Here is a 15,489-nt window from a genome sequence, read left to right on the forward strand (position 1 = left end):
TGTCACAGACCTGAAGGACAGCCACTGGGCTGTCGCTTAGTCATGACCCCTGTCACGTGAAGGCGCGAGGGCCGAGCGCCTCGCGCGCGTATATCTACGCGAAATCTCTGCAGTCTCCGATATGTAGCTCCTCGAGCTACGTCTTCGTCAACAACCACCTGCTACCCCGTACCTGGAAGACTAGATAGCCAATATACTCTGTCCTGTTACCTGATCGCCCGCACCTACCTGTCCGCCCTGCCTGCCCGTGACAAATTATTGAAATTATTTTTTTAACAATTACGTGGGGTTACGTAATTTCTTTTTATATAATCCTTTTTTTGCCGGTCGGTGATTTTTTTGGGCGGGTATCGTTAGGAGGGGTGTGACCCCACCTGGCCTTCCTGGTACCGGCCCAATTATTTGGTCGTAATATTAGGTCTTTTTTTTTAGCCAAGTTCCTTTGGTTTTTAAATAATCCGTATTCCTTTAATCCCTGTTTTGGTTTTTTTTTTTTGGTTAATTTTTTTGCGCCATATTTAATCGTATAACTAAACCAAAATTTGGTCGTTCGTCGATAAAACGTCGCCACGCCCTTTTTTTTCCCTATTGTCGACGAATACCGTTAAAATGCTTTTTTGCAATCCCTGCCGTACCAAAAGCGCAGCGTTTTGTCAGGTATCTTTTTAGGATTTTGCTCGTTATGTGGAATATATTCGTTCCAATTGTTTTGGATATAACGTATTGGGTTTATCCGTTATTCAAATCCGTTATATTGGTTATTAATATTCGAAATTGGATGCGGAGGTCGAAACGTTTAAAAAACAAATTTATATGCAACAGACGAAATTATTTCGTTTGCGAAAATAAAAAAGATTATAATTTAAAAGAATAATGCGAATTGTATTTCGCGGAATTAATAATTTGGAGGAATTGGATCGGGTGGAACGTAAGGAGGCGGAATAGGAGGAACGTCGACAATTAACCGAAATTTTACCTAAAATATCCTTAAAATTGTTTTTTCCGGATTCCAATTTTATTTGGGATTTAATTTTCCCGATGGGTCCTTTAAATTTTTCGTTGTTGGATAAAATAAATGTTTTTACGCAATATTCCGTTGGTACGTCGTTTTTTGGTGTTTTTGTTTTGTATTGCATATTAATCGTTTTTTTGTAAATTTGTTTGGTGGTATGGTTTCGAATCCTGGTCGGCCTTTAATTTTTGGAAATGGTAGGTGGTGTTTTTTTAAATCGTCCTTTTTTTTGGCTAATTTGTTCGCAAATCCAATTCCTAATAATATTGGCGGAGCGGTTCCTGGCAATTTTGGAGGTGGTTAAGGGGTTCCCAAATGTTTTTTTTATACCTATAATTTTCCCATTTAATAAAGTATTTTGTTTTGCCGTGGTTTCGTCTATGGTCGAATATTTGTTTAATGTTATAAATTTGCTTTGCGTCGATTTCGATCGTTTTTTATATATTGGTGCCGTATAATATTAATTCCAGTAATAATACGTGAAATGTGGGGTAAATTTTTATAATATTTGGTAATAATAGTTTGTAATTGGTATCGTTGATTTTTTTGTTAATTTTAAAAGGTCCAAACTTTTTAAAATCGAATTTGCTATTAGATCGTTATATTTTAATATTGCGTCGAATAAGGTAAACGTTATTTTCCTTTTTAAAGGATAGTCCCTTTATCCAATGCTAATTGGCGTATTTTATTATTTTTTTTCGTACGAATTCTAATTCCTGCTGGAGTTTTTGGTGTAATTTTTGTAATTCGTTCGTGTATTTATCGGCCCGTGGTGCCGTGGTTATAGTTTTTGGCTTTCCGTATATTGTGGGGTTAAATTTATAATTGGTATAAAACGGGGTTATTTTGGTATTTTCGTTTTTTAAACTATTATAGGCGAATTATGCTGTGGGTAATAATCGTACCCAATTATCTTATTTATGGTTTATATAATATTTTAAATATTATTCCAATATTTGGTTGGTTCGTTTTATTTGTTTATCCGTTTATAGGTGGAATATTGTGGACAATTTATAATTTATTCCTAACTGTTCCATTAGGGATTTCCAAAATTTTAATGTAAAAAATTTGTTTTTATTTATAATAATATTTTCTGGAAATCCGTGTGAGGATCAGGCCCCCAGACCTACCCTCAGATTCACGACTCGGCTCTACCAGCCACGCTGAGCCAGGGATCGGACAAGGGTCCACTTACTCCGGATTTAAGCGCGTCTCTTGAGCGCGTCGTTGATTGTAATTTCTCTCTTCTCTTCAGTTTAGAATTTTCGTCGATAGCGCCTAATACACTGAGGTTCTCCAATGTATGCCTGGCCGTGACAATCCGTAATTGCTAACAATTATTTGTAAAAATATATAGGCGATTTTTTCGGCGTTGCTGCTTTTTTTATATAATAGGAAATAGGTGTATTTGGTAAACTTGTCCATTATAACCAATATATTATTATATTTGGTTTTCGTAAATGGTTCTTTTAAAGGTGGTAATTTAACGATAAAATCCATTGTAATGGTCTGCCATATTTTGCTGGGGGCTGGTAAAGGTTGTAAAAATCCGTAAAATTTGTATTTTGCGGATTTGTTTTTGGTATAAAATTCGTAATCCTTAATAGCTTTTCGTACTTTTTGTCGTATTTTTTTAAAATTGTAATATTGTTTTAGCCGTTTCCATGTTTTGGAAATTTTTTGGTATCCGTGGGCTTTGTTTCCGTGGATCTTCCGTATTTCTTCTGGCGTGGTTACCGTATTTGTTATTATTAGGTTTCGGTGTTGTTAATAATAATGGTGCTAACAGGGGATATAGGGGTAAACCCTAGGTGCGGCGTGGTAAATAACCAGTGCTAAAAGCGCTAAATAATAGGTAGAAATGCACTATAATTTTGGTACTGATAAATAATTGGTTGGGGGAGATTTTGCTTTATTTCCCTTACATACTCTCCGACATCGAAGTGGGGGTCCGCACGCCAGAAAAGGTTCCGGTGCCGCGAATGAATTTCCGAAAAACTAATTTGTATGGGTTTTTGAAAAAACACCCTCATTTGCATACAAACCATCTCTGGGTTTGCATTTAAACGTTGACTTGGTGAAATTTTCAACCCGGTACAGGGTAGCTGACTCGCAGGTGCAGGGTGGGTATTAAACCCGGTACAGGGTAGCTAACCCCACTCGCTGACCTTTAAATTGCATTCCTGCATTAACAAAGTAACGGAATTCCACCATTCCCCACTCCACTTCGGCACTAAATAAAATTGGCTATATACAAATAAAAGTGGGCTTATTACATGCAAAATAATGCATATAATTAACAATATTATTAAATGTAATTAAAGGGTTAAATTTAAATTTTTCGCGTTTATTAAAAAAAATTAAAATAACGTTAATATTAGTTCGGAAAACCTGGAATTTTTTTTGGAATTGGGTTGCGCGGAACGTTTATTTGTGGAATTCCTGGTTGGTTTTAATAATTTGTTTGCGGAATTGGTTTTCCTCGTTTTCGCTATTATTATCGTTTTTGGGCCGAACAGGGTTTTTTTGGGCCGCTTTGCTATTTGTGGCCGGGGTATTGGGGATATTATTTTTGGACGTTTGGGAAAATATAGTGTCGGATATTATTCGGTATATTTTAAAACAAAATATTAAATAAAAATAATTAAAATATTATAATTAAAATATCGGGGTAACCTATTTTTATAATAAAATATAATGGGTTAAAACAATTAAATATTTAATTGGGTAATTGGGGTTTTTAATAATTGGGGGTAAAATTATAATTGTCCTTAAATAAATATTAAAGTTAATTAAAATTTAATTGCTGCTAAATAATTTTAAAATCGAATTTATTTATATGGTAATAAACGTATTTTATATAAATTATATTCCAAATGTAATTTTTCCTAATTTGTTACAAATTGCAAAAATTATTTCCTTTAATTTATTGTAATCCTTTAATAATTATTAAAATTATTTTTTTAACAATTACGTGAGGTTACGTAATTTTCTTTTATATAATCCTTTTTTTGCCGGTCGGTAATTTCTCTGGGCGGGTATCGTTAGGAGGGGTGTGACCCCACCTGGCCTCCCTGGTACCGGCCCAACTGTCTGGTCGTAACATTGAGCTGAGATGAGCTACAAATATAATACCGCCTAGCAATGGCGCATATGTACCTCTTTTAAAAAAGTCTGAAGGAGGTGGTAGTTGTATGTGGAAACAGACAGGCTTGGGTCAGATGCGTTCATTCATTCGCTGGTATTATTATCTTGATTCTTGACAGCAAACCGGACAAGGTCAGGGTAGGCCTTTGCAGAATAATCAATCAGTTTGTGGGTTTAGTCCCTCGTCTTTCTTCCCATTCACAGAGTTCATCCAAGAAATTCGAATTTCCTGCCGTGCCAAAAATATCCCCACCGTCCTGTGACCTTGTGCCCTCATCATTTGTCTCGTCACACTGTTCTTCCGCAAAGTAAGGCCGAGCCACCGAGCCAACGATATCCCAACCGTCAGGCAAGCAACCTTTTGTAATTTTTATACCACAATCATCCAAAACCAAATACTCGACAACGGAAATAACTCTTAGCTCACCCTCGACTTCTTCCTTAATCTCGGATGTATAGCCTTGCCCGGCCTCTCGTAAGTGGCCTTCCTGTTCTAGCTCCTCGAACACAAGGTCCACATAGCACCAACCGGTAGCCTCGGCTGCGACACGGCTGGCTTGTAAAGCGGCCAGGACAATTGAAAGGACTTGGGAGAGCTGCATTCTATCCCGCCGTGACTTATAGAGGGTTGCTGACAGAGTAATTCTTATTAGTCCTGCTAGGGCTCAAGTAAAGTCTTTTGTATGCATCACCAACTTTGCCACGCACCGTGGTTATATACCGTTGCACCAAAGTATCCGAAAGCCGAGTTCCTCTTGAGTGAAGAGGGTTTTGGAATCAGTGGTACGGAACGTGGGTGTGGGTAAACAATTGATTATGTGGTGGGCAAGTAAAATCTAAGCTTACTCGCTAGCCTTGTTACCTAAAAATAATTAATGGCTTCACCGTGCCAAAAAAGACAGCACCGCACTACAAAATAGCTATTCTCATTTCGAGAGTCTAAATATAGAATTTGCAGCTGGCTTTTGTCCTTGGAACTGGGGCCACCTTTGTCCCAGAATGACACGCCAGCCAGGATACCCTCACTTCTATCAATCTCGGCCGTCCTTGCTGATGTTTCCTTTCTGCGGGAATCTTTTTTTCCTTTTGTTTCTGTGTGCACGCCAACTCTTAGTTCCTTCTCTGCCGATGCTTCCGTGTATCCTTTTCAATTTGTAATTCAACAATGACAGAGAAGCGTGCTCCTTTTAACATCAAAATCACCACCAAAGATTGGCTGTGCGTTTTTGGTATAAATGAATGGGGCTAGAGGACCGAGTAGCTTGTGAAGCTGTGAATAGCCGGGTCAAGCGGAGGAGGGAGGAATGTGGAACTCATTTGTTGTCAACCTGTCCCGGCCTTTTCCGAGAGTCCATGTGCGGAATTTTGTTTGCTGGCTTCATTATTCAGCACATTATTTTGCATCTCCAGCTGGCGAACATGGATTTGCTCTTTTAAATAGGTATTCCAGAGGAGGGATTGCTTCTGGACCGCTTTAGTCGGATTGGAGCAGACTTTGTCTTCGCGAAAGCAGCTCAAGACAGAACTCCCACTTCCTCCCTTCTTCCCCTTGGCCGCTTTTGCTTTGCTGGTTTCTTTTGGCTGATGTCGCTGCTGCCAAGTTTGCGCATGGGCTCGGCGTGTTGAATCTGTCAATTCGATGATGAATTGAAAGGAGCTACCCAAGAACTTATGAAGTGAGATTCATGTTATCTAATAGTTAGGAAAAAGATTAGGGAAAGACTGTCAATTTGATCCAATGTAAATCTCTACCCCTGCGAGGCTTTCTATTTAAAAGTCCATTCGATGTTTGTTTCACCCTCTTTAGGACCGAGGTAGTTGGCCGCAAGCCGTCGTACCCTGGCCATGCCGTCGGAAACAAAAATAGAGGTGACCAGAAACAAGAAAATGAGCTTCGTAACCAATAATAAAGCTGTCCGAATCGGAGGCTGAACATGAATCCTGAGGGATGGCCGGAACTTACTCAGTTCCGGATTTTATTGGTTTGGTGTCCACATATACTCCGAACTCAAGCATAAGCGACCTGAGCAGCAGATCCAAAATCGGGACCAACAACCAAAAGAGCTTTATTACAGAAGATACGTATTTGTAGCTGCTTCTGCCAATAAATATTACCGTGAAAACGTGAGCTAGAATGGGCCCAACAGACATGTACCTGCCAGACAAGGATGAATTCACAGGGGACTCAAGTCGTACAGGTACTCCAAATCGACTGCCCACATTAGCAAGGACCTCCCCTAGAAAACCTCACAAGCAGGTTTCTTTAGAAACATGATGACCAGGCAGTGTCAAAAGGGACCCCCTGACTCCAAAGCAAACTCAGACACCAGAATCCGCCAGCACGATCCCGCCAGCCGCGACATGCCTCTTCCAGGCCGCACAAGTGCCGTTGAGACTGGCATAGTCGATCATCTTGTTCCTCAGCAGGTCCCTCTTGCGCACCACAAACTGCATGGCGAACCCTTCGCTGGTGTGCCAGCCAATGTGGCAATGCATCAGCCAGGCGCCCGGGTTGTCCGTCTTGAAGGCCAGCACCACGTAGCCCCAGGCCGGCAGCATGGCCGTGTCCCGCCGGGGCGGGTTGACCAGGTTCAGGGCCGAGGGGTCGTGCGCGTCGTAGCGGCCGGACCCCTGGGCCAGGATGTAAAAGTCGAAGCCGTGCAGGTGCACCGGGTGCGAGGCGGACGCGTTGGTCTCGACGGCGACGTAGGCCCATGAGTCGGGTTCGTCGAGCTCGGCGACGGCGTGCGACCTCTTGTACTCGGTCGCGTTGTCGTGTATCTGCGCCAGCGTCGGGTTGCTCCAGTCCACCGACATGGACGTGCCGTTGAGGTACCAGCGCAGGAGGTTGTCCGAGGTGCGGTTCCACGACGCCAGGTCAAAGTGCGTCCACGTCGGCGAGTCCACGTCCTTGGGCACCACCGGGACCAGCCGCTTCGCGTCCTCGTCTTGGCACGAGTCGGTGTAGGCGTAGCCGGTGGACCTCGGCGTGGACGGCCTCTCGCCGTAGTGGAGGATGCCTCTGACGTTGGTTGGGCTTCGGGCCTTGGTGCAGTTCACCTGCGGGATGGCGCGCATCCAAAAGCTCTCTGCTCCTGCCGTGCTGCCCTGGTCCGCCGTGACGAGCACGTCGTAGCGCTGCCCTATGCCGATGCTTACCATTTTGGTGGTGTAAGACTCGATAGGGACCAGGTCCGCTGCGATGACGGTCAAGGTGTGGTTGTCAATGCTGAAGCGGAAGTGGGAGTCGATGGCGCTGTTGATGAGGCGAAAGCGGTAGGATTCCCCGGCCGTCACCCTCTGAGTGAAGCGCGAACCCGTCTGGTTTCCCGAGCCATCCTCGCCGTAGACATTGGTACCGTTGATCAGGCCGTTGGACAGAATCGGAGGCCCCGTCGTTTGCGCAGTGTGGAACAAAGCATCCGGGGTCTCGTGGGACCAATCGCTGAGGAAAAGGGCCCCGAGGTCATGGTCGTAATTTTCGCTCGCTGGACCGTTGATGACGATGCCGCCATACATGCCGGCCCACGCCTGGAGCCCAAAGTGGCTGTGGTACCAGCTGGTTCCATACTGGGTGGCGCGCCATTTGTAAGTCATGGAAGAACCTGGAGGGATCGGACACTGCGTGATGCTGGCGACGCCGTCGTTCTGGACCGTGTAGTACTGCCGCATCCCGTGGAAGTGCAGGCTGGTGCCGTTGACGCTCCTGGTGAGGTTGTTGGTCAGGTGCACCACGACGTTGTCGCCCCAGTTGGCAAACAGCGTCGGGCCGGGCATGGTGCCGTTGATGGTCTGCGCGTATCTGGGAACGCCGTCCGGGGATATGGTCCTGTTGTCGGAAAGGACAAACCAGTACTCCCTCGTGACGCCCGTGGTGGGAACGACATCATACCAGTCGTAGTCGATGTTGTAGCTGCACCACGTCGACCTCGTGGTGGCCGTGTTGCCCGCACAAGGGCCATTTTGGAAGTTCTGTCTCTTCTGATTATGAGATCCAAGGACCGAGAGGGCTCCATTCCGGACTGACGACAGTTTCTGATATCCAGGAAGCACGTTGAAGGTCTGGACCGGGAGTGCGGCCAGCAGCAGGCCAAATATCACAGATTGAACCATTGTCAAGAAGCTCGATGAAACAAGCAGAGCATAATTGGATCGCACAAGACAAGAATCAGACACTTAACACTGGGAGGCCAACGCAGGACATGAGTAAAAGGCGGAGCCGGAAAGCTGGGCTCTAAGCGAATACGTAGCCCAGAGAGAGATGACCAAGACCTGCCAACTCATCGTATCTTTTAACCTCTATGTCACCCATTTACAGACGTCGGCCGTTGCCGCCTGTTTGCCCAAGACAAAGGTTGACGGACCGTACCGACCGTACCGACCGTCTTTACCTTTTACCAGAGGATCTGCAGCAGAGAAGCTGCATAACTCGTTCTGTTTTTGAGTTTTGGTGGTAGATGCGCGCGCCGCGGTTAACACGGTCGGGCGACGAGTGGTCTCATGTACATGGATGCGAGTAAACATGTAAATCTTGTTCGCTTGTGGCGCCGGGGTCTAGCCCGTTGCGAGGTTCTGTATGTCAGCGGCCACAAAACTCGTTATTTGAGGATTATGTGAGCCCGAAAACGCCGAACCGTACGTCGAGCAGGTGACAATCAGGCACAGGGGGACGATATATGTTGCTGTTGCTGGCTGTGGAAAAAAAAACCAAATGGTCGGTAAGGCGCCCTTGCTCAGTAGATAATGGGATGATCTTGATCTGTCAAAATGATATCTCTCGGATGATTAGGCCGCTTTCGTGTCAAGCTTTGAGGTTCCACCGAGCAGCTTTCGACCAAAAATGCCTGGTTTCTCCAACGCCAAGGGTCGGCTTGGCAAGGGGACCATTCGACCAGAAATAGAGAAGCGGCGCCGGTTATAATTCACGGCAAAGACGAGGCGCCGTCCCTTCACCAACATTGCGACCGGTCGAGGTGACTAAAGCCTAGCTTCGGCATGACGCGTATTTTTTTTGGGGGTGATTCCCTCTGAAATATTGGGTGGGCGTTGGGAACAGTTCGGATGACACCCGCGGCTTTCCATTATTGGTTAAGCTTGGGGAAACATACATTCATGAAGATGCAATTACCAAACCCAGGAAAAAAATCATGTTCAATTAGAAAACACGAATGGTTGTCAAGAAAACAAAAGGAGGGATGGCTTGTAACCGTAGCCAATGAAGAAATGCCCATGTCGTGGTGGTGCTGACGCTAGAACCGTCAGTCGTAGCATGATTGCATGAACTCCAAGCCGTTCATCATTAGGGTCGGTTAGCGGCCGGGTAGACTCTTCTTCAGCGTCCCGAAGCCATGATCGGTAGATACAGGCCATGGTTTCTCCGGTCGGCAGCGAAATAAGCAGGTTTTAATTCCGGCAGGATTGGTTGCTGAAGCCACCGACTGCCTCGACCGTGTTTTCCGACGTTTCCGGGTGAGGTGAGCACGGGATTCGCTTGAGCGGATTTCCGCAACGCGAAAAAAAGAGCTATATTACAAATCAAAGCCAACGTGGATATAAGGTTCTTACCAACCTTACCCACCCACCAAGAGCGAGAAAAGAATGGATTTGTCACGAAGGATGCGACGGATGGATTTTTCCGGCATGCGTCGGGGTAGTGCACGAGTCCCCGCTCACCCCCACTACACTGCAGCAGTGAGCTGTTGGGGTTCAGTGAACAAGCTCCAATTGTAAGCAAGAATGGAGGAATGTGCAAAGTCTGGGGAGTGGGGCACAGCAAGAAAACAGGCTGAATAATATGGAATTTGATATCAAATCAGTCAGTCTGCCTAGTCCACCGAAGCCATGCAACACTTGATTTTTTTTGCTTGCCGTACTAAATACGTTGACAAAGCGGTGAACGCGGGGTACGAAGCGACCGGATGTGCGTGTGCGTATCATGTAGAACGCCACAAGGTACCTACCTACCTACCTACCTACCTGCCCAGGTACCTGCGTTACATACATCCCACGCCGGACTTACGACACGTAGTATGTACCAAAATATCGAGCGAGGCAATTAATCCTCCATGCGTCGATTGCAGAAGAAACATCAAGAAACAAACGTCCTTGATTGGGATATAAAACAACGACCCGTCCTTTCCTCAAGCCAGTTTTCTTCAATCCAGTCAATCAACACACCGCAAAGCTACAAGACCACGCAATTAAAACCAAACATAATCCAGGAGAACATCCAATAAACCAAATAAATTAATAATAAGAAAAACAATCCCACACGCCAAAACCCAAAACTCAAAAAAACAACAAACAAAAAATGTCTTCATCCATCAAGCCCATCGTGGTCCACGGCAAAATCGGCCCCAACCCGCCCAAGGTTCACATGCTCCTGAACGAGCTCGGACTCCCCCACACCACGACCCCGCACGACTTCACCAGCATCAAGCAGGAGCCGTACCTGACAAAGGTGAACCCCAACGGGCGCATGCCGGCCATCGAGGACCCCAACACGGACCTGACGCTGTGGGAATCGGGCGCGATCCTGCAGTACCTGGTGGAGACGTACGACAAGGAGCACAAGGTCAGCTTCCCGGCGGGCAGCAACGAGTCGCACCTGGCCAAGCAGTGGCTCTTCTTCCAGACCACGGGCCAGGGCCCCTACTACGGCCAGTTCGTCTGGTTCACAAAGTACCACGAGCCCAAGGTGCCCTCGGCCGTCGAGCGCTACGCCAAGGAGATCAACCGCGTCACCGCCGTGCTCGAGACCCACCTCTCCAAGCAGGCCGACGACGCCGACGGCAACAGGTGGCTGGTCGGCCGCAGGTTCTCCTACGCCGACCTCGCCTTTGTGCCCTGGCAGTACTACGCCGGCATGCTGGCCAAGGACTACTACAAGAGCGACGACTACCCCCACGTCAAGAAGTGGTTGGACGCCCTGGTGGCCAGGCCGGCGATCAAAAAGGTTGTAGAGGAGGATATGGCCCGCTAGAGGGATTGTCGGCCTTGCGATGAGGAAGTGGTTTTGGGAGGTTTGAGGGTTTGATGGATGGGATTGTCTTGGTGTGTCTAGAATCTAGATTGCTCGGGGTTTTGTCATCATGGACCTGACAGCCGGCGTGTTTGGAGCACCAGCAAATTTGCATGATAAAAGAGCGTTTGATATTGAAATAATAACAAGTACCACTTTCAAATTGTACCACTTTTCAAAATCGACTGTGCCCCCCCTCAGTCTACCGCCTTCTCAAACACAACCAGGCCAGGCCAAGCCGCCGACACGTCGTAGCATCTCTTGGGTCTTTCCAACGGGTCCGTCCTGTTTTCGTGGTCCACGTATGCATCCGGCCGCAGGACCCACATGCCGACAACGTCGCGCAGCTCCACCTGCAGCCTCTCGTACGTCGCCTGGTCCAGGAGGAACCCGCGCCTGCCGCCTTTCCACTGGTGACAGACGGCCGCGTACTCGCAAGCCTCGTCGAGCCTGCGCGCCTCGTCGTCCAGGTAGAGCTCGAGGCGCTCGCGAGTGAGGTCCGGGTCGGCCTGGTCCCCTCCGACACACGGCTCGTAGCCGTGAAAGCGGGTCGACCACCGGGTGGAGGGACAGAGGTAAAAGTCGGGCCGCGGGTGCGTCTGCCACCACCCGTCGGCTCCGAACAGGGCCTCGAGCCGCGTCCACCACTCGGACAGCCGGTGCGGGTCGTCCCAGAGCCGGACCATGCCGAGGTCCGCGTCCACGGGCCGTGGATCCCGCGGGAGCCAGTCGAAAAAGGTCGCCGAGTCCAGGTGCCGATCGAGAGGACGGCCGCGCGCGTGGTGGAGCATGAACAGGCCGGATCCGGGGGTGCCGGTCAGGGGGTGGCTGATACCCGCCACGGGGTTCCACACCCTGTCCCAGAGGAAGTTGACCATGTAGAAAATGGACTGGATCTTGCTGCGCACCATCTCGGCGAGCGACTCCCGCGCTACCTGGTGGAGGGTTGAAAGGCTAAGTCCATATTTGATGTCTGGAAACCCGTCCGGGCTCTCGCAGCTCAGTTTGTCCAAGTAATCACAGAATCCTTCATTGAGTGCGAGATGTACGACGCCGACATCTTGGGGGTCGTGGGCTTTGATGTCGTGCAGGATGTCGGCTATCAGGTAAGACCTGTAAGCCCACTTCAGAAAGACAACGTCGTATTCCGGGTTGAGGCGGAGATCCCTCCCACTGGAGAGGGAGAGACACTGACGAACTGGAACGCGGACGCGGTAGAACTCCAGGGCAATTTGTCTCGCTTCACTGCTGACCCCGAACAGCGGGCTCAGGGTTGAATCTTCCTTGTCGACAGCGAGGTGGTAGTCCCACCCACTGATGATCTTGCCCAGGCTATTCCGGGCGCCGTAGTAGGGAGTTCGAAGATACTTTTCCCTTGATTGTCCATAGTCTACATAGGACAAGTAGTCTGTTGGTAGGACCACTCTAAGCGGTATCCATCGTCGCCGGCGTAGCGAGTGTGACCAGATCATCTGCCGCAATTCTCTGGGCAAATATGGGAACTTGGAGAAAACAGAGTCACAAGATTGCGACTGAAAATAGACATCGTTGAAAAGCTCTCTTTTTGTCATGGTCCGGGTTGCACTAATCTCAACCAAGTTGAGAGATAAACTCTTTGGACTTTTGAAGCTTGTACACAGTCTCCGTGTCCAATCTATGGTTTTGAATGGGCAAGTTTGTTGTTATAAGCTCAGTCTCGACGACATCATTTTGCTGCACCCAGCCCAAGGTAGGACTTTACCAGCAGGCCTTGGCCTACCCCTCCCTGCCATCCCCCGGCCTTGTACACCAACACTCTCGCCCCCGCCCGCCCCAGCCCCACCGATCACACCGGATCTGCAAATGGTACAGTAACTGTGCCGCAGAAGCCTCAACACCAATGTGTGGGTGTGTTGTTGGCCGGAGCCGTGCTAAAATTCGCACAGCTCTGCAAGATTTGGGCTGCGAGGGTAGTAAGCAGTAAAGACAAGCTAACCGAAGCGGTTGATGGGCGAGTGCTTATAGGTCGGCGGATGGTGTCGTCCACGGCGGCACACACGCATAAACCACCAACATACGATAAACGTCGATGCGTCTCTCGTTTTGACGGTGGGATGGGCGGGCAGTAAGTAGGTTGTGAATGGTCCTGCATTGGTCGGCACCTGCAAGCAGGGGTCTCGTCACCCGCCCACGGATGTCCATGCAAATTTGACAAGGTCTGGCCTAGGAGTCTAGGACTAAATTACATCCAGTCCTGAACAACTGCCGACGAAACTACATTTTCACAGACACATTGCCGGTAATTGGAAGCATAACGCACCTCTTCGGTTCAAGTCAAGGACTTTCCGCAATTAACTAAAGTGTCCATGGACCAAGCCTGTCCAAGTCAAGGCGGCCCGGGCCGTCGAATGCTTATCCGCCAGATTTGGCGTGCATCCCCAAGTCATATACCTCATTTCTACACTGTAACCCCTGAATGAAACTGAATTTCATGCGTACCGACGGTGTGCCCTGTCCCTCTGAAGCCAATAAAACCGTTGGCTTCGTTCACGTGGGGTTTCCGGTACACAAAAACGCATGGGTTTTCGGATGCGAGAACACGGTAGATGGATGTATTAAAAAACTGTATAAAGAAATACTCCAGTAACACGCAGGACACGCATGAAATCCATATTCATCCAGGGGGGTTACTGCAGATACCCCCGCCCGCCCCCCACCATGTGCTTGTGTAACCACACAATGTATTTAAAAGAACCAACGTACGACATCAAGACCAGAAATAGATTTGGCCGAGAGGTAGCAATGCAGATTTCTATTCAGAGCAGCACTTGGCATTCCAACAACTTACTGTATCAACACCTGCATGACATAGCTGAGTACCTGCAGACTGCAGTCACACAGCCGATCACTATCATGATGGGTTTCGGATCTGCTGGCGCCAGTACCTTGGGAGGGAGGTGGAAAGGTACAGGATAATGCAGCATCTGAAGATCACTCTGTACATTACAGGAATGTCGACAAAAGACAACAAGTATAAATGTAGTGATGCCACTACTGCAATCAACAGCAGGGGCGTTTCCCAGAGACATAAAAGTAAAAGATTCAACAATGTTCTATGCACCAGCAACCTTTGAGATATTTCCGAACCTGTTCTTCCGCCTTGAGCACTCCTTTTGCTCGGCCTTTGCCATGATGCGCCATCAATGGACTTTTCTGCTCTCGGGCATCCTCATCTCAGTTTGTGCGGCGAGATTTTTACCTCCGCTGTCTCTAGAAAGGTTTGTAATCTTCCCAATTGTTCCATGATGCCAAAATCTACCGTCGAAACGTGCAGAGATTGACTGTTCATCCTCTTAGACGCTCTGGTCGGCTGCTTCCACGAGCCAACATCTTTGTGGACATGAACGAGGTAAAAGTCGGGTCTACGGCGGACACGGTCAGCACGATGGGTCTCGCGACTTGCATTGGGGCCGTTGCATACGGCACAGCAAGCAGGACCAGCACTAACAAGGTCATGGTCCACGCCACCACAGCCATGGTCGATGCTAAGCTTGGTGAGTGGTCTCGAGCCGTGAACGAGGCGGGGATTCAGAATCTTCGGATTTTCTTGAGCCTCCCCAGCCCGACGCTCTGCGACTCCATACCCGACGACAAGATCATCCAGGACCTGCAGTTTATGGGTAAGACAGCCAATCCCGGATCCATTGCCGAGCACAGACGAGCCATGAACATCCTCTTGGTCAAGGCGAATCGCGCAGCGGTGGTTGTTGCCGACAGTCTTGTTCCAGGGCCATCTAGAACCGTCACGCGCAGCAATAGCCGTCTCGGCAGCCCGAACCCGTACGGAACGATGGAGGCTACCGCCACGCATGTGCTCGTAGAGGGAACAGCCGTAGACACGATCACCCCAACGCCCCGACAACAGCAGGACGCCTCGAGCATGGCCCCGGCTCCGAAGGCGACGGCAGGCCCCGAGACGGTTCCCAAGAAAAAGCAAGGCTCGACGCCTGGTCAAAAACCGATTGTTGAGCCCAAAAAGTCGGTACCCAACCCGAAACTAGTCCCGGGTCCAGGCACCAAAAAGACGGCTATTAGCACCAAATTCCCTCCCAAAAAGGGAGGCATGTTGAGAATGTTCCTTCGACATTGAAATTGTTTAATCTTGGCAAGCCAATCAGCGCCGCAGCGCGGCTGTTGACTGCGACAAGGTAGTAGTCGATTTTCTTTCATGTCTCTCTATTTTTTCTGTCGTTTGGAAAAAGGTTATGGTGTGTTATGGCAGATTTGACAAAGCTTGGGTTTATCAAAGGTTGCTGGGCGGTGTACAGTC

General features: G+C 48.2%; 6 protein-coding genes across 6 annotated transcripts; 2 read left to right on the top strand and 4 right to left on the bottom strand.

Moving 5' to 3' along the window:
- Nucleotides 1-1,269: 1,269 nt before the first annotated feature.
- On the bottom strand, nt 1,270-1,419 carry MGG_18104 (uncharacterized protein; the record flags this gene model as incomplete). Its single annotated transcript, XM_016990564.1, has 1 exon — nt 1,270-1,419. A coding segment is annotated over one exon (150 nt), but the record flags the coding sequence as incomplete, so codon positions are not given.
- Nucleotides 1,420-4,320: 2,901 nt separating this feature from the next.
- On the bottom strand, nt 4,321-4,761 carry MGG_18105 (uncharacterized protein; the record flags this gene model as incomplete). Its single annotated transcript, XM_016990565.1, has 2 exons — nt 4,321-4,517; nt 4,587-4,761. 2 exons carry the CDS (start codon nt 4,759-4,761, stop codon nt 4,321-4,323), a joined length of 372 nt encoding a protein of 123 aa, XP_016845957.1.
- Nucleotides 4,762-6,147: 1,386 nt separating this feature from the next.
- On the bottom strand, nt 6,148-9,011 carry MGG_09139 (laccase-1). Its single transcript, XM_016990464.1, has one exon. The coding sequence runs from the start codon at nt 8,270-8,272 to the stop codon at nt 6,479-6,481; it is 1,794 nt and encodes a 597-aa protein (XP_016845958.1). The 5' UTR covers nt 8,273-9,011; the 3' UTR covers nt 6,148-6,478.
- A 1,176-nt stretch (nt 9,012-10,187) lies between these two features.
- Nucleotides 10,188-11,336, top strand: MGG_09138 (glutathione S-transferase II). The gene has a single exon (XM_016990463.1). The coding sequence runs from the start codon at nt 10,470-10,472 to the stop codon at nt 11,139-11,141; it is 672 nt and encodes a 223-aa protein (XP_016845959.1). The 5' UTR covers nt 10,188-10,469; the 3' UTR covers nt 11,142-11,336.
- Nucleotides 11,337-11,377: 41 nt separating this feature from the next.
- On the bottom strand, nt 11,378-12,846 carry MGG_12501 (uncharacterized protein; the record flags this gene model as incomplete). Its single annotated transcript, XM_016990536.1, has 1 exon — nt 11,378-12,846. The coding sequence occupies exon 1, from the start codon at nt 12,749-12,751 to the stop codon at nt 11,378-11,380; it is 1,374 nt and encodes a 457-aa protein (XP_016845960.1). The 5' UTR covers nt 12,752-12,846.
- A 1,421-nt stretch (nt 12,847-14,267) lies between these two features.
- MGG_09137 (uncharacterized protein) lies at nt 14,268-15,309 on the top strand (the record flags this gene model as incomplete). Its single annotated transcript, XM_016990462.1, has 2 exons — nt 14,268-14,437; nt 14,517-15,309. The coding sequence occupies 2 exons, from the start codon at nt 14,268-14,270 to the stop codon at nt 15,307-15,309; spliced, it is 963 nt and encodes a 320-aa protein (XP_016845961.1).
- Between the last annotated feature and the right edge of the window lie 180 nt (nt 15,310-15,489).

Source organism: Pyricularia oryzae (genome assembly GCF_000002495.2).
Source record: "Pyricularia oryzae 70-15 unplaced genomic scaffold supercont8.8_1, whole genome shotgun sequence".
Taxonomy (NCBI): Eukaryota; Fungi; Ascomycota; class Sordariomycetes; order Magnaporthales; family Pyriculariaceae; genus Pyricularia; species Pyricularia oryzae.

Coding starts and splice junctions, on each gene's coding strand:
- MGG_09139 (XM_016990464.1), bottom strand. CDS start 8,272: ATGGTTCAATCTGTGATATTTGGCCTGCTGCTGGCCGCACTCCCGGTC.
- MGG_09138 (XM_016990463.1), top strand. CDS start 10,470: ATGTCTTCATCCATCAAGCCCATCGTGGTCCACGGCAAAATCGGCCCC.